Source organism: Bemisia tabaci, chromosome 6 (assembly GCF_918797505.1).
Source record: "Bemisia tabaci chromosome 6, PGI_BMITA_v3".
Taxonomy (NCBI): domain Eukaryota; kingdom Metazoa; phylum Arthropoda; class Insecta; order Hemiptera; family Aleyrodidae; genus Bemisia; species Bemisia tabaci.
In genome coordinates, this window is record NC_092798.1 from 33493402 (window position 1) to 33519849 (window position 26448).

Below are 26448 nucleotides of genomic sequence, written 5' to 3' on the forward strand. Positions count from 1 at the left end.
CTACAAGACTGCATGAATACTTCACCCATTGCGCCAAACACAGTGCGGTCAGGAGCGGTTGGCGTGAGACGTATAGCGCCTACAAGACCGCAGGAATACTTCACGCATTGCGCCAATCACAGTGCGATCAGCGCGGCGCAGCGGCGGAAGTTAGAATTGTAAAACCACATTTATGTTGTTTCTTTCATAATTTTTAGGTTCATTTCTATAAATGGAGAACCTTGTCCACGTAGAGATAGGTTTACGGAACTTAACTTTCGCGCAAAGTTCCGTGAAATTTTGCTAATAGTGTTGACAGGGGTTTCGCAAAAAATGTATCCAACACGAGTAGGTACACGCGTCTCATGCACCCCTCCCCCTCCGGCACGTTCACTTGATGGTTTCTGTTGATATTGCAAAACGAATGAGAAGGGGGCGTCAAAATACAGGCGGCCCATGGGCGGCAAGTAGGTAAATCCGGCCCTGATCACGAGTGCAGTGTCTGCACTGTGTTGAGCTGTAGACGAATCTTGCCCTGCTTCACCAGAGAAAAAGGTCATTAAAAGGCTTTCAAATCTTTTGGGAGCTCAAAGCTGTGACATTCGAGAGCCAGATCGGGCAAACATACGGGTCGGCTTCCGATTCTAACCGGCTCTTTGAGAGCCAGTTTAATAGTCAAAAAGAGACGGTGGTCTCAATACAATAACAAAAATAACAGCTCTCGTGTTAACAAATTCCAGTACATGAAGTTCACTGAAAGTAAGATAAGATTCCTGAGGGCCGCGGTCGTATTCGGTAGGAAAGAATATTTGGAACAATCGTTAGAAATTAATTAAACAACAAATTAGCATTTGAAAACAGTTTACAAGCAGTGGATTGGCATATGAGATTACGTATATGTTGCCGGCAAACCCCGATTTTGTTTCTTTTTCCGCAAATATGACCGTACCACTCAGCTTCTTCTTAACCGCAAACATGATCGTATACAGCCCAACTTTTCTTTCCGCAAATAGAACCGTACCGCTAAACTTTTTTGGGGTGTTAATCGTCCAACGTAGGCGATGTACGACCCGAAGGAGAAAATGTTCTTGTCAATGGACCACTAAACAAGGTACGAATTTAAGCATTCTGATACATGTTTCTTAGCCAGAATTTCACTTGGAACATGATTCGCGCAACGAAAATTATTGAAACCAACTCCTATCGTAGATATTAACATTTTCATTTCACACTGGTTACGAGGAATTTGAACAGTCCGCTCACAAGAAACTCAAAGCTCTACGTGAGTCCAATCGCGCACTACAACGGTTTCAGCGAGCTTCTCAATCGATCAATGTTCATTTCATACCATGTGTTTTCCAAACCATACGTAATTTGCTATAGCTGAGCCAAAGCGTCAAGATTGAGGTTGTCGGATTTCTTTATCGCAGAGACGTTCATGATAACGTTTAGCGCGCAAAGTGAATCACGTATGGAGCATTGAGTTTTCATGAGCCGGTGGTTTCGATTCACGCACCAAGAATCATTAAATATCTTCGGAAGGAGTTGATTTCGGTAATTTTTACATGAAATTTGGGTGAAGAAACATGTATCAGAATGCTGATATTCGTGACTTGTCTAGTGGTCCATTGGTATGCGGATATGCCTCGGCATAAGATGAACATAAAATGGTATGTACATTGATAACAGATAAGAATCGCGTCAAGAGCCGGGCTTTCAGAGTTGGTCGCAGTTCTTTTTCATTGTTGCGTATTTCCTGAATCGTGTCCGGCGAGATAGAGGATTTCGAAAGTGTTTTACATGGTTTATTGACGGAAGATGAAGCGAAAAATCGGTTTGATGTTCTCTCAAGACATCAGTGTGAATCGTTGGTTGAACAAGTGCGTAGAGCTAAAACGGCTGGACAAGTGCGGAGGGTGGAACGCTTTGACGTGCTGGAGATAGGTGGCGTGGAAAAGCTAGTTAAAGCTACAGAAAAAAAGACCCACGATTAAATAAAAAACAGCTATCCTTCTGATTCCGTTGAATAGAGAATTTCTCCAATCGTTAAAATGTCATTATCTGAAGTGTAGAAAAGACTTGCATGACAAGGTTACTGTAAATGGTTAAATAAATTTAGTTAAAAAAAATTTATCCACCTTCCAGACATGATCCGAGGGTAAGTACCCAAGTTACAGGATGGGTTAGGGGAAGAATTGACAAAAATTCAGAATAACACAGCACTTTCCGATCGGATTTTGAAAAAAAAGTTACTAAATTTCCTTCCAGTTGAGATGACGATTTTGGCTAATTCTTGTCAAGATGCCGTATTGATACAGACTTTTCTTTCAGTTCGATCAAATGTTTGGTATCTACCGAATTTGTGGAGATTGATCTGGTAACGACTCCTGCAAAAATATTGCTCAGTGCGGCTCTTTTACCGTAGGAAGGCAACGGATGGGGAAAAAAAGGAGGTTTATTTTTAGTACGGCCTCAAGGCCATTTCCAGGCTGAAAGACATTATTATATAGATAGAAGGGCTGACTGTTAAGAAAAAATAAAATACGGCATTTTTTTAAAGTTCATTTCCAGTTAAATAAAGGAGGGAAAGGGTGGGAAATGCATTTGAAATGGAAACTACTTCACGATATTTTTAAAATACGATTTGAATTTCCCTTTCCGCATAGATCCAAATCGTGGTAATCCTCCTGTTCGTAATCCTGTATCTCTCTCACCCTAAAATTTCGAAATTTGGAGATGAGAAACCGCACCGAGATAATCCATCGGTTTGACGAAATTCTCGGGAAACGACATACTACGACCGGAAATTTCATTTCGCATGCATGTTAAGGGAGACCTGATCATATAAAATTGAGCAAGTACACATTTCGTCTAAAATTTCTCAGGAGACTTTCATTCAGGAATTATGAACTCCTAATTTTGAAACTGAAACCATGGTGTGGAAAGAGAGAAACAATTCAAAACGAATCAGCGCAAAACCGGCAAAGCCCAGTGATCTGCACACTCATCTGCGAGTATGCACCGCGAGAGGAACCATGATTTCAACTTGAAATTTTCAGGGTGTAGCACTTGACACGCATGATAGGGTGACTCCGCGGCGATGACGCATGATGGATAGGCCAACTACCATTCGAAGTAAAGTTGGACATGATAGAACCGATTTTTATGGGTAGCTTGTTCCCTTAATTTTGGAATTTCTACCTGCTTGTTGTTCCTTATCTTCTGCTTTAGTCCTATCTTTTGTTGTTGGATGAAGGTCAATTCGAGAGATGTTTTCCCCATCTTCAGGTTTCGAGAGAATAAAATACAATAAAACGAAAATCATCATGAATCACCGCAGCGAATCATCGCGAAAACCCGAAAAACGCGTCTCCAGGATCGAAAGAGTGAGTGATTATCTTTGTTTTACTATATTTTATTCTCTCGACACAGCTCATCGCGGCTCAAAAAAACTAGGAATGAAGCGTGAACACAAAATAACCTTGCAAGAAGTGATCAAAAAGAAACGAAGGACCTGTAGATGGGAAAAAGAACTCCCGAAATGGTTATCGTCAAATAATAAAACATACGACAAAACTAGAGGATCAGGAAGAACTCGTAAGTAAAAATTCCAAAATTATCATGAGCCCCGATAAAAAAATAAAAAAATAAAAAAAATACTTTTTTTTAGGCACTAACCTACTTAGTGTAAGTAATTTTAAGGATAACATGCTGGAATACATCAAGCCGAAGAGTAAAAAGAGGAATGGCGAGGATAGAATCAGGAGAATTGTCGAGGTTTACAGAAAAACCCAACTGCAACGGGTGCTATATCGATCTCTACCACAACAGGCATCTTCAGGGTTGGTGAGCAATTCAGTATATTTTCTGATGAGTGCCTATTTTAAAATACAAAAAGGGGCAATTCTCCAAAAACTGTCAAAGTTTACTCATGAAACTGAAATTTGTAAATAGTGAAGTATGAGATTTAAAACTTCAACTTTAACATACTGGAAAATTGCTTTTATAACAAACTCTGGTAGTTGGAAGTATGAGTAGGTTGATGTGTTGCGCTACATTCTTAGCTATCATTGCTTAAAATGTCACGACCGTCACTGCTGTCTTGATTCTTATGTTTGAATAATAATTGCAGCATTGATCATATTCTAAGAGTCAGGGCGTCTCCCACAGGTAGGAACATAACACCATTCCACGGTTGTTAGATCAACTGACGCGATTCTTCGATTATCACACGAAAAGAGTGGCGTGACCTCGGTCCGAAAAAAACTGATTTTCTACGATAATCAAATGAAAAATCAGTGAAATTAACATTAAAAATGATCTCTTATTTACGAGGGGAAAAAATGGAGAGGAATTTACGCAACATTGAAATGAAGTTGCGTTCCTTCGTCTAGGGAACAATGACTTCTGACATTGCATCATCCATGGCTGTTCAAGAAATGAATTGATCGGAGTCTCATTTGAAAGAAAATTTAAACCTCACAAATAAACGGAAGAATAACACGCATCAAAGAAATGAAAATTTAAAATAAATTTTGAATTACACTGCAAAAAAATAGCGTTCATTACATTAGACGATTAATTCAAGTTCCTATTCGCTTTTTTTCACCCAGATAATTATTGCTCTAGATCCATAAGCCGTTTAAAGGCTGTAATTGTAAAATCGTAGATGGATTATAGGCACCAAGATTTTCTTTCATACGCAAATTTCATAGGACCATAATAAGTTTAAATTGGCATCAAAAGAAAGTAGATTTAGATTTTTGAAAAATCGTGTCTTTTAATCATGGAGTTCACGAAACACATTTTCCAAATGTTGGGCCCTATTTGTTCTTCATCCATTGCGACCATCCGCTTCTACCAATAGGATCGCGTATTGTTTCTATAAAAAGGAGGCTGAAAATGATCTCGAGGTTCCTTTAAAGGAGAGGTTTATCACTGAAAAAAGAGGTGCTTGGCTCATACATGATGATTCTTGAATTTTCCGCCAAGAATTGGTTAATCTTGCCTTTAGCTGAATTTTTCTTGATACAAGAAAAATAATGCTTGGGATAAGCAGAAACGTATGGTCTATACTATGCATAAAAGTCCGGATTTAAGAAAAAATACTCCTCGGCGGCAAATTAAGGATTCTTTCGTTTTCACTGATGAGTAGGTGGTGAAAGTCTGAAAACCCCTAAGAAACATAAACTTTGAATCGGTTGTTAAACTTTTTACCTTTCTGGTAAATTCCCTTCCAGGCTCCGACGATTCCGTAACTTCGACTCCTGGGCGAGGGCAGCACACGGGATTTTCGAACCTTCGCGAGATCACTGACACCACAGCCGGAACGACCCGAGCGTCAAAATACCACAAAAAATCCACCGGTAGGCACACGAGGGCCGCCACGAGAAGAACCACCGTGGAAAATTCGTCCGGAGGCCGAACGCGACGGAGACCGCGAGATCCGAGGGAGGAGGAGCGACGGCACTTGACACGATTTCCGCGGCGTGGGAAAATCGCGCGGAGCCGCGTGTTCCGGGAGGATTAGCGTAGGCGCGGCGGCAGGCAAAACTGGCGGGAAGGACTCGGGTCGCGGCCGCGCCGCGGTGGGCGGAGAGCCCCGAGACGGGGCGGAAACGGCCGAGGGAAACGCCGCCGAATGGAAAAGCCGCCGGAGCCAGCATCGCCGCCCCCCGAAGGACTCGGCACGCGTCGTCGTCGTCGGGCGCCGCGGAGGTCTTAGCCGTCGCGTCGTTTCGCAAAAAGAACCCATATCCTGGCCGACGGGTGGAAAATCTTTTATTATTCAGAAGAAAAAAAATTCCTACTACAAATTTTCGACGAACAATGTCCGAGTATACTAGACTTTGTACGATACTGAGTCGGACGAATTTATTGTAATTATTGTTATCCATTGTAATTATTCCAACTATTCCTCAGAAAGACAGACATGACAGTGAAGGCATATTCAGTGAAGATTAAGTCTCCGCGTGTATTTTGGAACATATACCAGGTTATACAGCATCGTATTATCGCATTAGTTCCTAACAGATAGAAGTAGCCCACAAATAATGTACCTTGTAAAAAAAGACCAGACACGAAATTCAAGTTCAATTGAAAATATGATGCGCATAAACAGTGCAAAGAAAACTCGAGTTTCGTGAAATCGCGGTTTCGAGCCTCGCATAAGATTAGCTGTGGGTACGACAATACCTCTACGGAGAGGGAGGGGGGAGCGCACATGGGCAGATTTTGCAAAAAAGGATTGAGTATTGAGTTTAGAAGTTCATCTCTCTCTCCCCCTTTGCATTGCCAAAACCTACTAAATGAATGTTAACAGACTTGCATTAACTCCTTGCAAACACGTAACTCAATCATCATTTCTATGTTAACTCTCCGTGTGAGACAAAATAGGAGGCAAAGTTTTGCAGTTAGATAATTGATTCAATAATATTTCACAAATTTTACTTAGGATTCTTTGTTTTTTAGTGATAAAACATGGACGGAACTCCATACAGAACGACCCCAGGGTTTTGGAAGTTATCACTTCCTTGACGAATCAACTTCAAGCAACGACGAGATCTTTAATTTCCGTCTTAGGAGCAACTCCCTCTAGACCGGGTGCACCTTGCCCCAGAAACCTTAACGTCATCTCTAGCCCTGTTTTGCATCAGAAAAATGCATGCATTATTGACCAGATTAGTCCAAAACTCCACATTTTCCTTTTCCATAAACATTCCACATTAACCTTTTTTTCCGAAGACTTTGATTCGTTAAATCAATAATTGACTGTGGTTGAATTGTCGCGATGCATTACGTTGCAACTCCAGACAGGAAGGAACGGTCATACCTACTCAAGTAGGAGATACCATTTTCGTACTTTAAAATTTCCCTTGATGTAGGGATGAGTGGTAACAGAGGTGAGAGACTTAGGCAGTATTAACCGGTTTACCCACTGAAATGCATTTAGCCGGAGAGACACATAAACTTTGGTCAATATTTGTAATTCAGGGATCTTTTAATTGATCAAAAATTAATGAATTTAAATAAGCAAAGTATGATCACATAAATCATCCTACGAGCATCATCCACAGATTTAAGCTGGGTGAAAAATACGTAAATTTAAACGAAAAGAAAATAAAAATTCACTCTGACGTTACCTGTCAACACACTTGATTCGGTCATTACTTCCGGAGGGTTTGTTCCGATGCGTCGTTTCTTCATCATAAATTTTGGAATGGTTGGAAATAAAACAAAGAAGTATTACAAAAGTAGAGGTGAGTATTTCCGCAAAAGCGGCCCATTCTTTCGTAAACAGTCCCTAGAAATGAGGGCTTTCTTCAGTTTTATGTGGTTCTAATCAGCGTTAATTAATAAACAGCCACAAAAAATTCTGCTTTATTCCTATTTTATCCGTTTCAATATTGTTTCTAACTTTCGTAATTTTATGTTTTTATTCTGAGTAAATCGAGATTCTCTTTATGTAACTGATTACGTCGTCTTTATATTCACCTTAGTGCAACCAAGAAGAAAAGCTATTTTTGATTTGGTAGTGTAACCAGAAATATGCCCTTCGAAAAACATATTAAGATCATTGAATCTGTCTAGTGAATGTATGAAGAACACCTACAAGAAGCTGTTATTACGGACACCCCTGAAAATGGCTATACTTTAAAAGTAAACCGTCCACACTCGAAACTCATTTTGATACCTAGTCTTTAGTGATCTCATCCTTTAATGAATTATACACACATTCCTTTGTTAGTACCTACACTATTTAACCACATACAATGTGGTATTTTTTAAAAGTTCCTCTTTTTTGCTTATATTTTTATAAATGAAAGTTAAGTATATACGTCCTTGACGTCAGGATAAGGTAGTTCTAGTAATTTTTTTGACTAATTCGTTGTAACTTAATAGCACAAGACGGTTTTTTCCATATATATGTATGTGTCACCATTCAATCAGGATGTGTCAGAAAAAATTGAAGCTTTGAATGAGATTTTAGTTTCGTTGAAGTCTAAAATTAACTGGTCGAATCATCAAGAGAAGCTTCAACTTTTGACGATAGCTCCTTCATCGTGGACCACTGCGAAAATTGCAGAAGAGTTAGGAGTCTCAGTTCATGCTGTAAAAACGGCGAGGCAATTAAAATACACTGCCGGCATTCTCGCTGTCCTTCCGCCGAAGTGTCCAGCGGACTCCGGTGGAAGAAGGACGCGCGCTGCCTCGCTCCGTCTCCGTTCTCAGATCGTAAGGTTGTAAGGGGTAAAGGGAAGCATTTATCACTTGATCTAGCCTTTAGTTCGGTTTTCGTGTGCTTTGTTCGTTTATCCTTTGGCTCTTTTCTTTTCTCTGCAGGGTTTTTAATTGAATTAGGGTACTATGTAGGGTTGTATAGGGATATAATTGTGGGTGTAATATGGTAAATCGTAAGGGTGCAAATTATCGTTATTTTCTTCAGTGTTTCTATGTTCTGTGGGGCAAAATTTTAGTAAAATGGAAATACACGCGTCGTCCCATGGAAGGTGGCTGGGGGAATTCATGTATAGGAGGGGGGCGGGAACAGATTTGAGAGTATTTTGCAATCCGGGGGCAAAATTTAACGAAGCAGTCAGACACGTTAGGCCCAGGAGGCGTGTGGTAACCGTCATTATAGCAGGGGGGGATGACGTAAATATGGAGCGTAGTGCAAAGGAGATCGTTGACCCCATGAAAATTGAAGAAATCAAAGCCGAAGCCACAAGAAGAAATGGATTTGTAATCTGGGTGGAATTATTCCCGCGGTTCGACCAGGGGGTGGAATTTAATAGGAAAGTCAGGGAAGTGAGTAAAAGAATGGGGAAAAAATTTATTAGAAGGAGAACCGCGAAAACGCAAATCTTGTTGTTGTTGTTGTTGTCCCTCCGCCGAAAGAAGGCAAAAAAATTAGGAAGCAATTAAAAAGGAATTAAAAAGGAAGCTACGACAAGTCTCGTCATTGAATATTATGAAAGTGACGATAACTCATGGACAATGCCGGGAATTGAAGACCGTATTAGTATTGTATCCGTGTAAAAATGACCCGCCAAGCTAAAAATATAAAAAGTTTTTCGTATAAATGATGAGAAAAAAGAAAAAGAAAAGAATGATGTGATTTGTTTCCATTTGGTTTATGTCCATTTTACTTCAGAGACATTTGAAAACTTCTGCAGTGTTTGATAGGGTATAGATATTGATGAACACTAGAAAGATATCTAATTTATAAAATATAATGTAGTTTTTGGATATTTTCATACTGGAGTTTTACATTTATAGAGGTTCAACATTATTGTTGATTAACTTTCAGACCTTTATTTAACTTGTCAGCCCTTTTTCTCTTAAACTTTTACAACGTTATTAATTTCTGCCCTATTTGCTTATCAGATCTTTCCCCTGTCCCCCTAAACCCGGGCGTTGATATTCTCAAGATGATTCCGGCAAGCATCCCCTAACCTGCCCTTTTAGTTTCTTATCAGACCTTTGTTATCTCTTTTAGCCCTTTTTTCTTATTAGTTTTGTGAATTTTATTATGTTCATTTTTCCTAATAAACTTTCTGAATTTAAAAAAAAAAAAAAAAAAAAAAAAAAAAAAAAAAAAAAAAAAAAAAACATTGTTGACATTCAAATGATGCTGGGCTGCAATGTCAAAATGAGTCACAAAATGATGCAATGTCTGCTTCAACGAGTAAATTTGAGTAGTTTTCCTTCAATATCCTGATCGGCAAGAAGAACGACTCTGATGTGGTGACAGTTGCTTGCAGTGTTTTGACAGTGTTCCTTTGGTTTAATTGTAGCATTAGAGGAAGTAGTATTTGCTAATAGTAATTGAGCATGTTTTTTATTTCGACTAATGTTGGCGCCTGGTTAGTATTGGATATATAAGGTGTATAAGCAAAAAAAAAAAGTTTTTAGCGAACTTGAGAGAGCTTCATGCAGACTTTAAGAAGTAGTACCCCCAAAACCCAATTGGATTCTCAAAATGTTGCGCTCTTAATCCTAGATGGTATGTTCTCGCCGGTGAATCGGGTGCTCACTCAGTGTGTGTTCCTTTCACCAAAATGTTGTTTTGATGTTCGAGGCAGCTGATATAGGCGAAACCTATCAAGATTTCTTCAACAGCCTGGTGTGTGACACAAGTAATCGAGACTGTATGCTCCAGCGGCGTTGGGACAAGTGCCCCAGTGTAGAGGATGGCACAGCTTTATTGAAGTCGGCACTGGAATCGTTATTTGAGGATGAAGCGGAAATCGAATTTTATCAATCGGATTCCAAAAGCTACGTCTACCCTAAAAAGGTGTCACTACACATCGAGGAATTAATAGAGCTTCTAGTACAACAACTGGAGGCACTACTACCGCACTCCTACGTGGCAAAGGCTAAATCTCTACACTTGAAACATCTAAAGCAGAACCTTTCACAAGATGAAGTTACAATAATTATCGACTTCAGTGAAAACTACGGCTATATTGTTCAAGACGCCAGTCAAGGTTCCACTGGAACAAAAACGCGAGTACCATTTTTCCCGTTATTCTGCACCATGGAGATAGTGAAAATGCTCTAGTGCCTGTGTCATTGTGTATAATATCAGACGATATGAACCATGAAGTGATCATGGCTTATCAAGAGCACTGCATCGTGACTGACTGTATAAAAAGTGAACATCCAAGAACTAAAAAGCTTCATATAATTTTTCAGATGCTTGGGCTTACCTACGATTTTCTTAATTAGTTGCGTCACTTCGAAGATTTTCAGCTAGAAGCAGATTGGTCATTTTTCGCAACGTCCCATGGCAAAACTGAACGCGACGGTGTCGAAGAGACTATTAAAAGACTAGCTAGGGAAGCAAGTCTTCAGCGTCCGTACTCCAACCCGATAATTTCTGTGAAAGATGTGTTTGATTTTGCAACAGCTGAGATCCAAAATGTTGGTTAGTTAATGTCGTTGTATTCCAAATGTTGTAAATGTATGTATATTAGATGTAAAAAAATTTGACTTCGTAATCTTTTGTTTCAACTCAAAGAAATCAATAAATTATTATTATTATTTTATTATTATTATTATTGGCTTTCGCGTTCTGAAGTAACGCCGTGGACGGTCTACGAACCAAATTACAAACTAGATCTTTCAACTACTTTGAAAGTTTGTCATCTTTAAAACTCATCATAAAACGAGTTTCAGCCGACCGAACAGCTGCTTTAGTTTATGATTCCAACAAAAATGATAACACATTTTCCAAGATAATGGAGGAGCTGCGTACGAAAATTGTTATGTTGCTTGTTTTTAAGACCAAGATTGGTACTTCGGCGTTGCAGAGGAGAGAACTTCCCCGGCGTCTATTCGACACCGTAAGAGGACGAGGCTACGCCAAAGGCTTCCAAGAACGCAACAGAAAAACTCACATCGCCGAAGGGTAAGAATTACTGGAATCACATGTTACGGCGAAGTACCGCAATACACCGGTCGGCCGCGCGCCACTCGAGCGCTCTCGCGGAGCGATCTGGAACCTCTTGTACCCGACTACCCAGCTGTTTAGCGTGTGCACGGTGGCTCAGTCGCTCAGACTTCTGAGAAAAAAGTCGGTTATTTATTATTTAAGCTTAATTAATTAATTGTTTTCACAAAATTGATTAAAGAAAGTCGCGGAGCTAATCTAGGCAAGTAGTTTGATGTGAGGAAAAGATTATTTAATTGTATATTTAACTTATTGGAGTCGAATGAAGTTGGTCGACGCGTACGGAAGCTAGATGAAACGGATTTGATGGGGTCCCGACCGGTACATCGCCGCGGGCATCCCACCAATACGAGTCAAACGCAAAATCAGATCCTTTCTATTGTAGAGCTGTGCACGTGATGAGTAGCACGCTTGCAGTAGAGAGTACAAGTTCTTCTTGTTATTAATTACTTGTGTGACGCGTCCTACTTAGGGTAGCTCCTGTAGTAATTAATTTCATGATTTCTCTGATATTGTCCTCGTATTGAAATTTCATTTAAACGACTATTATTTATAAAAAAAAATTGGAAACAGATTGAATTTAATTTAATTACTTTATGGCAAATAAATCTCTTTTAGCGTGTCAGATTCCAAGAGTGCACGTGGTGAGTAGCACCTGGATTTTTGGTCGCTATTTGAATTTATTTTGGAAATATTTATTTTGAATCCTAAATCGACTGTTAGCACCTCTGCGGGCTTCCCGCCTTCTTTTCAAATAAGGAAGCCTCCAGCCCTCTCCGCGCAGCGCGAGAATCGACCATCGGGTTAGGAGAGGATGGACCGGCCATCTTGTGTTCATTAGATTTTTTCTTGAGGTGCAGGAAGGAGCTCCGCGACTGGTCTTCTCTTCAAATTTTCTTCTTTAGCCTTGTGCTTCGATTCTTCCATCGATTCTCTGAATCTCGCCTTGTCGTCTGGTGTTGTGAACCTCAAGCCTGAAGCAATAAACCTCGTATTCGTTCTTCAAGTCCTGGATTTTTCATCGCTCTCCCACGAACCCTAACATCGACCATTCAAGATTGAGTGCACGTGGTGAGTAGCACCGGTTGTCTGGGAGATTTAAGGTCAAATAAATCATCAGAAAAAATTCATTCGAAAGTTCGAAAAACCTTTTGTGTCCTTTTTACCGTTCCTTTCAAAGTATTTTAAAGGTCAATCCGATCAACTCATTCGTCTTCAATCATCCTAATTTTGATCTCGCATTTAGTTTATTTATTGTTTTGAGGATTTTAAGTTTGTAATTGTGTTTAAGAAATAGTTGTCTTTTCTCGTCAATAAAATTGACTCTAGTATGTTCAAATTTGCTCTCATTATTCCTTCCTGCCAATCCTGTCCTCACCTCAGGAAAATCACCCCCTTTATATTTTTGATTACGCACTTCGAGTGTGTTGGCGCCCGAACCCAGGCGTCCCGACGAGCATCTGGCACCCAAAATTTGTGGCTTGATCTGCTGAAGCTCGATCCTTTCCGGAAGGCTTGCTTTCTGACGATCAGGATCGTACGAGTTCTCACTTTTCCTCGCCACAGGGGGGACTGAAAAACAATGAAGATATGAGTATGTTTCCAGAAAACGAAGAAAAACCGAAGGAAAAAACCGCTGAAGAGGAGCACGGAGCTGTGTGTGTCATATGGCCTTACCAAAGAAGGTGTAGTCAAAATGTTTGATGAACTATGGTCAGGTGTAGGCAAATTTAAAAAAAAAATATGGTATTAAAATAAAGTCTAATGCAGTTCCAACGTCATTACCGCCAAATAGGATCCCACGGAAATTACGCAGGCGGCCAAAAAAAGAATTAGACTGGTTATGTAGATTAGGTATTATTGAACCAGTTAACGAACCTCAGGAGTGGTTAAGTAAACTTGTCATTGTAGAGAAAGAGGATGGCACTCTAAGATTATGTCCAGATCCGTCAGATCTAAACGAAGCTATTATAAAAGACTAGCAGGAAACCCGTGCTACGCACAGGAAAACCCCACCATCAGCAATCACTGTGATTAGTGATCAGTTACTAATTGTGTTTCTGAATTATTATCTACTATTTCAAAATTGCGAGACGCACTGGTTTGATAAAAATGCAGAGATTAGTAGTATGCTGATTAAAGCTGCTATTTTGGTCTGTTCTGCAGTAAGCGCATGTGATAATTATAATAATCAAAAATACCCAATCAAAAGTTGGTTATTTTCATAAGGATTTGTTACTTTTGTCAGTTCAATGTTTAATTGAAGTTAGCATGGTGAGTTTCAGCCGCGAAAATTACGGGATTTAACCAGCGGTTTCGTCTAATTCTCAGAAATGGCGGGTTTGTCATCTACATCGCGGAGAAAACGTGATTTTTCCAGGGATTTTGTAAAACAAATTAGAAATTACACGATAATCACCACGATATCACTGCAAATACGTCGTGTTCCTAGCGAATTTCTAAGATTATTATAATTGCACGTTATTCACATCAATATCGTGGTATACACGCGAATTTCTTGACTCAATTAAGACTACACAATGTGCGCATAAAACTCGTAAACATATGTTACTTGGGATGGGCGAAAACGTATGATTTTCCTTCAATTTTGTATGATACCACATACCCACTCCGGAGTTCAAATAGTTGCTCGTCTTATTTCTGCTCGTTTAAAGTGACGAATTGGAAGAATCCAAATTCAATTTCACGAGAACTATGAAATGTAACCATGTGGAATGGTTTCCTTATATAAGATTTAATGTTTTGAAATAAAAAAAGAAAAAAAAAAAAAAAAGGCATGTCGAAGCTATGTTCTAGTTTTGCTCCGCTGTCAGCACCGCGTCTGCAGGCGCAGTGTGACCGAGCCGTCATCACAGTACAAAACGCCTTCAATCTAGCAAGCGGCAATGTGGACATCCCCCGTGGAGTAATAGTTCTATCAAAAGCGCCTTCCACGATCGGAGTCAAATATTGATGAAATGCGCGCGAAAACCCCGTTTCTCCTCCGATTGCAACGTTGCACATCGTCTTTATGGTCCATTTTGGTTTATTTATTTTATTTTTGAAGCCAAACAACAGCTTCTCTTAAAATTTTCCGAGAATTTGCCCAAATCATTTCCAAACAGAAGATAAAAAAAGTAACAAAAAATAACCCTAGGCGATGTGAAGACTAAATCACAACAATTTATTTACTTTCGGACTTGAGCAGTTAAATTTTCGCAAAAAAAAAGAAAGAAAAAAAACAGAAAACGGAAGGCTCCGCGAAGCACATTTTTCACCAATCTTTTGCAAAAAAAAAAAAAACGGAAGAAAACAAAAGGATCCGCGGAGCAAATATCTCATACTTTCGCAGAGGAGACCAATGCCATAGAATAAAGAGTCTATGCCAATGCACAGACAGATTTTCCAGATTTTCACATCCCCCAGAGAGTAGCCCGGCAACGGATGCACGAGTCGGAGCTCGCAAAAATCATGGCGCGGCGTTTCCAACAGCGCGACGCCGAACTCGTTCCATCTTCCTCGCACTCGTTGGACGCCGAACTCCTTCCATCTTCCTCGCACCCGTTGCGCGCACCAGAAGAACACACGTAAAATTTATCAGCTGTCTTCGAGCGCGAGCCGCGGAAATCGCTCCATCTCGCTCGCACTCTCTCTCGCACCCGTTGTCCTTACGGGAAAATCGACCCGCGCGGACCGCGATATCCCGCGAACCGGCGGGCGGATCGCGAAATCCTCCCTTATCCGGCGCCTCGGGGTAGAGAGGGATCCCAGTGCGGAATCTCAGGGTCACACGGCCTCCCGTTCACGAGATCCGCTGATACGTGAGTCAGTCAGTCAGTCAGTCAGTCAGTCAGTCAGTGAGTCAATCAACGTAAAGTCTGCTTTATTAGTATAGATTACTGTGAAATCCCAACTATTGAAGACTTGTTTTCCAAAGTAAAAGATTCAAAATTTTATACCGTGTTAGATTTGAAAGTCTCGTTCTGGCATGTGGAGCTAACGGAAGAAAGTGTCCAATACACAACTTTCGCCACGTGTTTCGGAACTTTTCGCTTTAAGAGATTACCTTTTGGTTAGGGTGGTCCAAGTTAACATGGGGAAATTTTTTTTTGGCCCAATGAACCGCGACTCAACCTAAATTTGTTCCTTACCATCCAAATATGATACCTGCCAAATATTTTCGTTCTCCAACAATATTAACACGTGCCGACTTGAGGCTGAAAATCTCCCAAAAAATTACATTGATTTAAATGGGGCGAAAATGGGCCGATCCGCGGTATTTCGTTTTTCGGCTGTAAAATGCGCCAAAATGCAAATAACTTGCTCTTAACTTTCGAAGATACCTAGAGGCCTATTGTGATTGAGAAAATCACACATTCGACCCATTGGAGGGGGGGAGGGGGTCACAGCGGAGCCGATTCCTAGGCCCCGCGGCCCTGCGCGAGGCTCCATGCGCCAAACCGATAAGAGAGGAACGCGCTCGCATTTTCGGGCTCCCTGCTCCCTGATACGCATTGCCGTACTGGTACTGCAAATTAAATGATGTTATTTTTAGAGTTTCAAAGCAAATCAAGTGACCTGCTGATAAGCACATTGCAACAATGGTTTGCTGGTAAAACTGCTGAGTTTTGCAGAAAATCTCATGTTTTCTGGGAGCGGAGTGCATTTGGCAGTCAGAGTCTGTCCGCCGATCGATCATCGATGCTTTCATGATATGTTTGTGAAACTAAGGCTCTTCCAAAGCCAATTTTGCGAAAAGAACGAAACGTGTATCTACGCGGCAATTACTCCCCCGTAATTGAAGGGAGTAAACTCCCGTCAAAGAAACAAGTTTTACGCCTATTGTTCATCAATTTACGAGAAGTCCAGTTAAGTATACGCGACAGTGCACACCTGGTGGTCCAGGAAGTTATCATTTTCTGGAACAAAGCGAGAATTCCAGTGCATTACAATTCTCGTTGTGTTAAAAAAGTGGAGGATCTTTATGAACAATGGAGGTACTTGCAGGAAATGCGAATAAGTGCCGAGATGTCTTTTCAGAACGTAAAAAATCTTTCGTCGATGAACTAGACGATTATCAGAGAGTAAAATAAGACGTGGCCGGCGTCGTTTTTGGATCAAATGGAACTAACTTAGGGAGCGACGCGGTCCATTTCCCGAAGTTGTCCGGAGCGTATCACACTAGCGCATGATGCTTTACGCGGCGCCCCAGCGCCTATGATATCGGCTCCGCTGTGACCCCCTCCCCCGTCCCAATGGGTCGAATGTGTGATTTTCTCATTCACAATAGGCCTCTAGATATCATCGTAAGTTAAGAGCAAGTTATTTGCATTTTGGCGCATTTTACAGCCGAAAAACGAAATACCGCGGATCGGCCCATTTTCGCCCCATTTAAATCAATGTAATTTTTTGGGAGATTTTCAGCCTTAAGTCGGCACGTGTTAATATTATCGGAGAACGAAAATATTTGGCAGGTATCATATTTGGATGGTAAGGAACAAATTTAGGTAACTCGAATACTGATCAACATTAGAAATTACTGACTTGTCATTACCAGCATTTTCCTTTTCAGTGATGTTAAATTCAGGATCAGAATGATCAAAAGGGACGTCTGCGTGACTAGAGACTTCACTATCTAAGATGTCAGCAGAAGCATAAGCATAAGCATCGCTCGGTGCCTGGGAGGATTCAAATAAGTTACCATAGGAAATTGCATCAGGAGTCTGAGCTCTACGCTCAACACCTGATGGCCCTGCAGTGGGTTGACTTCCATGCAGTGCGCCACTAGAAATATCACTACTTTGCTTTTCACAATAACTTGACAAATCTTCGACAAATAAAGTATTAGGATTACTCAGTACCTGGGAGGATTCGAATAAGTTACCCGAGGGCGTTGTATCGTCAGCTGGAGCTCTACTTCCAACACCTGATGGCCCAGCAGTTGGTTCCCCTGCTTGCATTTGTTCAGCTGCTTTTTGAGCTTCTATTCGAGCTAACCATCTTTCTAGAGCTAGCTGGCGATTACGTTCCATTCGCACTCTCTGCTCTTCAGTGATTTCAACCTGAGGAAGTAAGAGGAAAATAAATTAAAACCAATTATTAGAGAAATGGAGGTGACAAATTAAACAATATTTTCAAAAAATGAGTCTTAAAATAGACTTCCACCTACAGATGACAACTTCTAGCAACAAAATTGATTTAAAGCGGTTTTTTGTAGTGTGGTAGAACATAAGGCAACTTGAGACAGGGAATCAAAAGATGAACAGAATACAAGCAGAGACCAGGATGTAACCAAGCATTTGGAACGACATTGGGAAAAAATTTACGTTAGCAGGAACACAATACAAGTCAACACCGTTCTGCCATGCTAAGGAAGAATGCCTCCCAATATTTTGGAGAATTTCATACTCAATTAGAACACCGGCGAGGGAACTTTTCCGTAAATTGAGTCCATTTGAAGTTCGCCTTCGATTCAGCCGGATAGGCAACATGTTAAAGAAGCATAAATAGTTACATTATACTTCGCAGTAAGGCACTACTATTTCTAGCTCATTTTAGAAACAAAGTACGTATGGGCCATCGATTTCCTTACCCTCACAGACACTTTAACGGATAAGCCGGGAATATTTAGTAGCTAGGTACAGCAAAATTCTAACAAATAAACCATTTGAAAAACACGTACTTAACTATCTCGTTTCATGTTTCTACGAAACATGTAACAAATACGGCAAAAATGGGCCTAGGTATTCTAAAAGCTTACGAGAGATCAACGATCGGGCTTCAGTGCTATTTGTTTATGGTTTTGATAGATCAAAGTCGAAAACTGCTTTGGCAAAATCTGAAATGTATTTATTTTATTCGATCAATTAATATTTTTATTTTTATAAAGAATTTAATGATTTTTTCTTAATGTGTGTTTTTTTTATTTATTACTTTTATGTAAGCCTTTTCGGCCGGATTTTTCTATTCTTTACTACTCGCTTTAAGTAATTTTTGATTTTCCATTGTGCCTCCGGTCAAAGCCACAGCTGATAATCGAGGATAGAATATATATTTGGACCTAATACTTAAGTCACTTATTTTAACTTAATATAAAATAACACATACAAAGTGAAAAAAAAGAGGAAGGCAGGATAACGTAAAAAAATTTATTCCTAAAAAATTATAATTTATAAAAATACAACTTTCAACCAGAAAAAGGAAGATTTTCGTGGATCCAAATACACGTACACTAAAAGATCTGTTTCCAAGTACTACCTTAAGGCCATTTTTTCAAAGTATATTTTGTCAAGTTTAATTGCTTATCACAAAAATAGTTAAAGGCAACCAAGAGATAATCAAACAGTATTCCCTTACGATTTTTTCTGTCATTTCAAAAAGCAAGTAAGTGGGAATAATAGCAGTTAGGTAGGTAGGTAGCAGTATCAGCAGCAGCAATGAAATTAGTTTTGTTTGAGAAGTTGTCCTATCAAAAAGAGAAAGAATAGGAAAGAGAAAATTTCCACGATCATTAAATTTTCCATCTCGCACAGATGAATTGATTTTCAGTGCGTTTAATGAATTAGGAAGAGCGCAGGAGAGCGAGTCCTCCTTTTTCTACGTTCGAGGTATATGTACGAGAAATGATATGATTTTAGAAGAAAACTAAATGTTTTAATTCTCTTTGGAATACTTCTTCTCAATTACTCCCCCTTGCCTAGGAAAAGACCCAGCTCTTCTTAGACGGAGAATTGAAAATAATTAAGTTTGAATGAAGTTTCATAATCACATCCAATACATCTACTACGTATTCATGCTACATCACTTAATTCCTAAATAATAACTAACATGTCTTTACATGATTAGTATTACTTTCGTGATTTGATCCATGAACAAATTTCATTATAAACTGTATAACTTTTCTTATGCGTGAGCCTAGTTCTCAATTTGAACACGAACTCAATAGTATTTAATAACAAAAAAATGGCAACATGTTTTTAATATTTAAGCTCTATTTAACCTGACTAATGATAGCAATGCTTACTTAACATTTTTTATATTTTATAACAAAAAAAAACATAACTGTTCAATAAAAATTTTAAGATGACAAACTCAAGAAATCATTTACGACTTTTGGATTCCCTTCGTCAAAAGATTGTATAATGGCAGGATCTGTCAAGAATATATTCTTTACTCGAGAATTCTTCAAATAAATTTGAAATTTGTCTGCCATTGGTATTTTTCTGCATGGACAGATGGAATAAGTTCCGTACGTAAGTCACTACCCTTTGCATAAATACAATTATCTGTTAAAAATTAATATTTACTTGGTGATATAATAAATTAACAAGACACATTTTACTTATACCTACTTAAGATTCTTGCAAAAGCTGAATAAATTTTTAGGAAGCGTATTACAAAAAAATAACTCTGAAGCAGGAGGCAAAACTCAGTTTGACCTTTTTCAGAAAAGAAATGCTATTAATCATACGACTTACTATATTTTTAATATTTTGTTTTTTTTTGTAGTTTTCTCTTTTATTGCCTAAGCATAATGGGATTTGCTGCATCTTCTAATCATTGTGAATGGTTAATAATCACAGCCAATGCGAAAATTATAGAATCATTGAGTGACATTGCGTTCTATGATTAGTAAGATGAAGAGGTCATTTCCACGTTTAATGTAATTCTAATTATTGCGTAATGATTCCCCTGGATCTACATATTTAAATTATCCATATATTTACATTTCAGGAGGAAATTAAGAATAGATTCAGTTAAAATATGAAAAGGTCTAGGGTGGAAAATAGCATACATCAATTAAGCTTACAAGTACGTTTACTGTCCGAAAGGTAACTTCATCTAGGTATCATATTGGAAATTACTTACTTAACACGCTTCATGTGACGAAAACGGGTCGGTTTTTGAAGTTAGGTAAGGACGGAAAAATCTACAGGCAAAATATAACATGAACTTAAAGAGGCAGGCTGACAAGTATGCCTACGTAACCATGTAGTGCATAAGATAGTCGTAGTTTGAAGATAGACGGAGAGGGGAAGATAGGTCGAAGCAATCACATGTCATTTTATATGATCACCTCCAAACTAGTGTGACAGTAAAAAAAATATTACTGGGACAGGATTTTCTGCCCGAGAATCCTCTGAAATGAGAGGCTATCATGATGTAAATTATAATCACAGTCGATCAATATACTTATAAAACTCTTATACAATTAATAACAATAATCATTAAAAATAATATTTTCTCAATCAAAATAAGACAATGAATTACATGTTAACATACAAAAGGCAGGATCAAAGACTAGGCATAATGATCCATATTGCAAAATAATTTTAGACGGACATTTGAAAATCATAGTAATACAGAATAGTGGAGGTTGAAAAACGCACAAGCAAATCGTCTTAAAATTTATAGGGCCCGGCAACGGAGCTATCGAGTTATTGTTATTTTTTATTTACACTCCCTAAAACGTTTTCATGCTAAAGGAGACATGTCCAAAGGGTAGAAAAGTCGATACTTTATAATCCCTGCGTTTTGGCATGTAATACTTGTGAGCTTTAGTGTCTCTCGTATGTCTGTACTCAGTTTCAGTCTTAGTAATCAAAGGTACTGGGCACGGTTTCTGGACTTTGGGTAGGAACTCTTTTCTATACTGGGTGACTCCGCTATCTTGACGAGAGTATTCCTCTCCTATCGTGAAATGAGAGGTGTTGGCCTGTTTAACTCGCGTTACGCGTTCGGTCGCGGTGAAATTTCCGTATCCTTTAGACTCAGTTTGTCCTTGGAATCGACCGGTCGTACCTATGTTTAAATTGCTTGATTTCCTCGTCGTAAGATCTCCTTTCTCTTGCTTATGCATAGAACTCAGACTTTGTCTATCACTTGATTTAACTTGTCCTGTAAACTGGTTGTCCAAATTCAAGACACTTCGGCGTTGCTCAACAGCAGCAGATGATATTGTATGCAATGCCTCTGCCGATTTAACATCGGATCTTCGGGTGAGTAGAGAATTTTGAACGTCCGCTGAGGTGTTACTGATCACATTTTTCCGATGGTGTTGATGTTCGTCATTGCTTGGTCTGACATAGTTTCTAGTTTCAGATCCTCCAGAAAGATTCAGTATCGATTTGCTGGTGCTCGAATACATTTGACTATGCTTCTGTGACTGCACGGTCGATTCGATTGATTGAGCTCTTTGCTCTCGAGAAATTACGTAGGTCTGTCCGGATGTTCTGACGGATGAAAGAGCTTTTTGACTGGTTGAGTTGTCTTGCTTTAGAGTTTGCGCTATTTGAGAGCTAGAATGAATGTTAGATGACGATCCATGGGAAGATCGTAAACCATTGGATTGAGATGATTGCACGCTCCATGTTGAATCTGACCTACGAGGCTGTGATTGGATTTGTCTAGTAGTTGTCTCACTTCTCAATATTTGTTGTCCCGTATGTTGCTGTTTCACGTGATGCTCTGAGGTCATACTCTGAGAACTTTCCGTTCTGGAGCTTTGCGCGTGTGTTTCGTGGTGTCGATGTACCGGACATGTGTGTGGCGTAGGATGGACTTCGCGGTGACTTTGGATTTGTTGCATATTTTTGGTCTCGTGATGTTCTCTAGTTTGTTGTAGAGATTTAGACAGATCCGTATGCGATGCGCGCGTTTCATGGTGTTGACGTGTCTGGGAGAGGTCTGTATGAGATGAGCGAGTTTCGTGGTGTTGTCGGCTTTGTTCCACCTTTCTTGAAACTTCTGACCTTGTTGCGTGGTGTACTTGATGTTTCTCGTTCACCTGCGATTGAGCAGTTCTTGTAATCTCATGAACGGATCCATTGAGTCTAGTCTGACTATCGGAGTGAACTTTGTTGATGGAGGTTTGGTTAGTTTGTTCTTTATCCGACGCTGTATATGTGTTTCTCCGTTCGATTCTTGGATGTGTTGTGTTATTGGTTTCTTTGTGTGCGATTGCTGGTTTGAATGCTTCTTTCACTGGTCTCTCAAAATCGCCCTCAGGTTTGAGATTATCTGATGGCTTCACTGGTTTTGGCCGCTCTCCGGGTCCATATTTCACTGGTTCGGGCCGTTCAAAGTCACCCTCTGGGAATAGATTGTCTTGTGGTTTTTTCGTGGGCGCCCGCTCTCCTTTGGTGGGTTTAAAATCGTCCTTCGGTCTTCCAGTAAATTCTCCCTCAGGTTTCAAATTATCAGGATGCCTTTTGGTAGGGGCTCGGTCACCTTTAGTTGGCGTAATTTCTGGCTCTGGTCGAACAAAATCACCCTCAGGGTAAAGATTATCTTTAGGTTTTACCACTGGAGCTCTTTCACCATATGTCGGCACGGGTTCTTGTTTTGGTCTACCAATAAACTCTCCCTCGGGTTTTAAGTTATCTGGATGTTTAATGATGTCAGCTCGTTCACCAGGACCAACCTTCTTTGGCTGCGGTCTTTCAAATTCACCCTCAGGTTTAAGATTATCTGAAGGTTTGAATGGTTCAGGTCTCTTAACAGATGAGTATTCTGGCAGAGGGGGCCTTTCAAATTCGCCCTCTGGCCAAAGATTATCTTTCGGTTTGACCACTGGTGCTCTTTCACCTCTTGGAAGTTCCTCTTTTGGTCGCTTCTGAAACTCTCCTTCTGGATATAAATTATCTTTCGGCTTTTTCACTGGTGCCCGGTCGCCTTTCGTTGGTTTTGGAGCTTCTCGCATTGGGAAATCAATATCACCTTCGGGTTTCAAATTATCAGGGTATTTTTTCGTGGGTGCTCGTTCTCCATGAGTTGGAGCGTATTCTGGTTCTGGTCGAACGAATTTGCCTTCTGGATATAAGTTGTCCTTTGGCTTTACAACTGGAGCTCTTTCTCCGTAGATAGGTTCGTCTTTTGGTTTCGGTCGACCTTCAAATTCTCCCTCTGGTTTCAAATTGTCTTTTGGTATGACAATCGGGGCTCTTTCCCCCTTTTTAGGTGGGAAGTCATTCGTTGGTCGTTTTTCAAACTCTCCCTCAGGCCAAAGATTGTCTTTTGGTTTCACAACCGGTGCTCGTTCACCTCGAGGGAGTTCTCCTTTTGGTCGCTTTTGGAATTCACCTTCTGGATACAGATTATCCTTAGGCTTCTTCACTGGTGCTCGATCTCCTTTGGTCGGTGTTGGGGCCTCTCTGATCGGGAAGTCAATATCTCCTTCAGGTTTCAGATTGTCGGGATATTTCTTTGTCGGTGCTCTCTCTCCATGAGTCGGAGCATATTCCGGTTCAGGTCGGACAAATTTACCCTCCGGATAAAGGTTATCCTTCGGCTTTACCACAGGAGCTCGTTCACCATACGTTGGTCCTTCCTTGGGCTTTGGTCTGCCCTCAAACTCTCCTTCAGGTTTCAAGTTGTCCTGCGGAATAACAATAGGGGCCCGTTCACCCTTTTTGGGGAGGAAGTCGTTCGTTGGACGTTTTGCAAACTCACCCTCGGGGTACAGATTATCTTTTGGTTTTACAACTGGTGCTCGTTCACCTTTTGGAATTACTTTGTCTTTTGGTGTTTGCTCAAAATCACCTTCAGGGAATAGGTTATCAGGATGACGAACAATCGGAGCCCTTTCACCGGGGCCAACAACCGGTTTTTCGGGCCTTTCAAAATCTCCTTCCGGATACAAATTATCACAAGGTTTGACTGCTTTTGGTCGTTCACCTGGAGTGAATGGTGCTTTTTCTGGCCTATCAAATTCACCCTCGGGCTTTAGATTGTCTGTGGGTTTGACCTGCTTGGGTCTTTCCGCTGATTTGAACTGGTCCCTTTCAGGACGTTCAAATTCCCCTTCAGGGCGCAGATTGTCACTTGGCTTCACCTGTTTTGATCTCTCCGCTGGAGTAAATTGTCCCTTTACAAGACGATCAAAATCACCCTCAGGCTTTAGATTATCAGATGGTTTGACAGCTTTGGGTCTTTCAACAGGTTTGAATTGCTCTCTTTCAGGTCTCTCAAAATCTCTCTCGGGTTTTAAATTATCAGACGGTTTCATTTGCTTCGGTCTCTCAGCAGGCTTAAAGTGATCTTTTTCGGGCCTCTCAAATTCACCCTCTGGCTTCAAATTGTCAGATGGTTTTACCTGTTTTGGCCTTTCAGCAGGTGTGAACTGCTCTTTTTCAGGACGCTGGAAGTCACCTTCAGGTCTCAAATTATCACTTGGTTTAACTGGAGTTGGTCTTTCGGCAGGTTTGAACTTATCTTTCTCAGGCCGTTCAAAGTCACCCTCGGGTTTCAAATTATCCGTGGGCTTAACCTGTTTTGGTCTTTCTGCGGGTTTAAACTGTCGTTTTTCCGGTCTCTCAAAGTCACCTTCCGGCTTCATATTGTCGGACGGTTTTACTGGAACAGGCCTTTCGGCAGGTCTAAAGTGGTCTTTTTCCGGTCTCTCAAAATCGCCCTCAGGTTTCAAATTATCAGAGGGTTTGACTTGCTTCGGTCTTTCGGCAGGTCTAAATTGGTCTTTTTCTGGTCTCTCGAAATCACCTTCAGGTTTCAAGTTATCAGATGGTTTAACTTGCTTTGGTCTTTCTGCGGGTCTGATTTGGTCTTTTTCAGGGCGTTGGAAGTCACCTTCGGGTTTCAAGTTGTCGGTAGGTTTGACCGGTGAGGGCCTCTCAACAGGCTTAAACGTATCTTTTTCAGGTCTTTCAAAATCACCCTCAGGTTTTAAATTGTCAGTGGGTTTAACTTGTTTCGGTCTTTCTGCGGGTCTAAACTGCTCCCTCTCAGGTCGCTCGAAGTCTCCTTCAGGTTTCAGATTGTCTGTGGGTTTCACCTGCTTCGGTCTTTCAGCCGGTCTGAACTTATCTTTTTCCGGACGTTCAAAATCACCCTCAGGTCTCAAATTGTCAGTGGGCTTTTTTTGTTTTGGTCTCTCCGCAGGTCGGAACTGATCTTTTTCAGGCCTTTGGAAATCACCTTCCGGTTTCAAATTGTCTGTGGGCTTTACTTGCTTTGGTCTCTCTGCAGGTCTAAACTGTCCTTTTTCAGGTCGCTCAAAATCTCCTTCAGGTTTCAAATTATCCGTAGGTTTGACCTGTTTTGGTCTCTCAGCTGGCTTGAATTTGTCTTTTTCTGGACGCTCAAAATCACCCTCAGGCTTCAGATTATCACTGGGTTTCACAGGTTTTGGTCGTTCCGATGGTTTGAACTCTTCTTTCCTTGGTCTTTGGATTTCACCTTCCGGTTTGAGGTTGTCAGTTGGCTTTACTTGTTTTGGGCGCTCTGCAGGCTTGAATTTTTCTTTTTCAGGACGCTGGAAGTCACCCTCAGGTTTTAAGTTATCTCGAGGCTTCTTTTGCACAGGCCGCTCAGCTGTCACGGGTTTAAAGTCATCCTTAGAACGAGGAGTTCCTTCGAAAGGTCCCTCTGGTTTTAAGTTGTCGTGGTGTCGTTTTTGTGTTTGCCTAACGTCAGTGATATTCTCGTACGTTTTAAATTCTTGAGTGTTCGTCGTCTCAAAGTACCTTTCTCCGCCTTGTTTGGTCCACGTGCGGCGACGTTTAGGTGTCTCTCTTTCTGGTACTTTCTCCGTGTAGTCTGTTTGACTAGATGTGATAAACGTAATATCACCCTCAGTCGTTAGGTTATCTTTGTGTCGTGTAATTTCTACCCTCGATGTCACAGTCTGTCCTTGGAACGCTTGCATAGAGCTGGTTTCACTGTAGAATTCACCTCCATCTGGCTTGAGATTGTCTGGCCGTTTTTTAGGTTTTTCTGGTTTTACAACTCTTCTCTCGGGATAATCCTCGCGTTTCTGGGAGGTAATCTGTAATGAAAGAATGAATTATCAGCAATATAATTATGTATACTTTGGAAGTAACTGAATTAAAAGGAAAAAAATGCGTGAACTGCACTGCAAATTGCGATTGCTACAAAATCTGCTTTTATCTGCAGGCAAAAAACTGTTTTCATTTTCATTGTCCTAATGACCTATAATACAGGGTGTTTCAGACCACCCGTACCAGGCCTTTTTCTCGGTTGGTATGCGTCGTAGGAAG

General features: G+C 40.4%; 2 protein-coding genes across 5 annotated transcripts in view; both read right to left on the reverse strand.

Annotated features, from left to right (window-relative positions):
• Positions 1–5573, reverse strand: part of LOC109042662 (Dpr-interacting protein beta) — a 404914-nt gene extending 399341 nt beyond the window's left edge. For all 3 annotated transcript variants that reach the window (XM_019059547.2, XM_019059546.2, XM_019059545.2), the window contains exon 1: positions 5197–5573. The gene's annotated coding sequence lies outside the window, so the exon portion shown is untranslated. The remainder of the gene's footprint in view (positions 1–5196) is intronic.
• A 12995-nt stretch (positions 5574–18568) lies between these two features.
• Positions 18569–26448, reverse strand: part of LOC109039121 (uncharacterized) — a 66448-nt gene continuing 58568 nt past the window's right edge. For both annotated transcript variants that reach the window (XM_072302005.1, XM_019054475.2), the window contains exon 6: positions 18569–26216. In XM_072302005.1, the coding sequence (XP_072158106.1) occupies positions 20898–26216 (5319 nt within the window). In that variant the 3' untranslated portion in view covers positions 18569–20897. The remainder of the gene's footprint in view (positions 26217–26448) is intronic.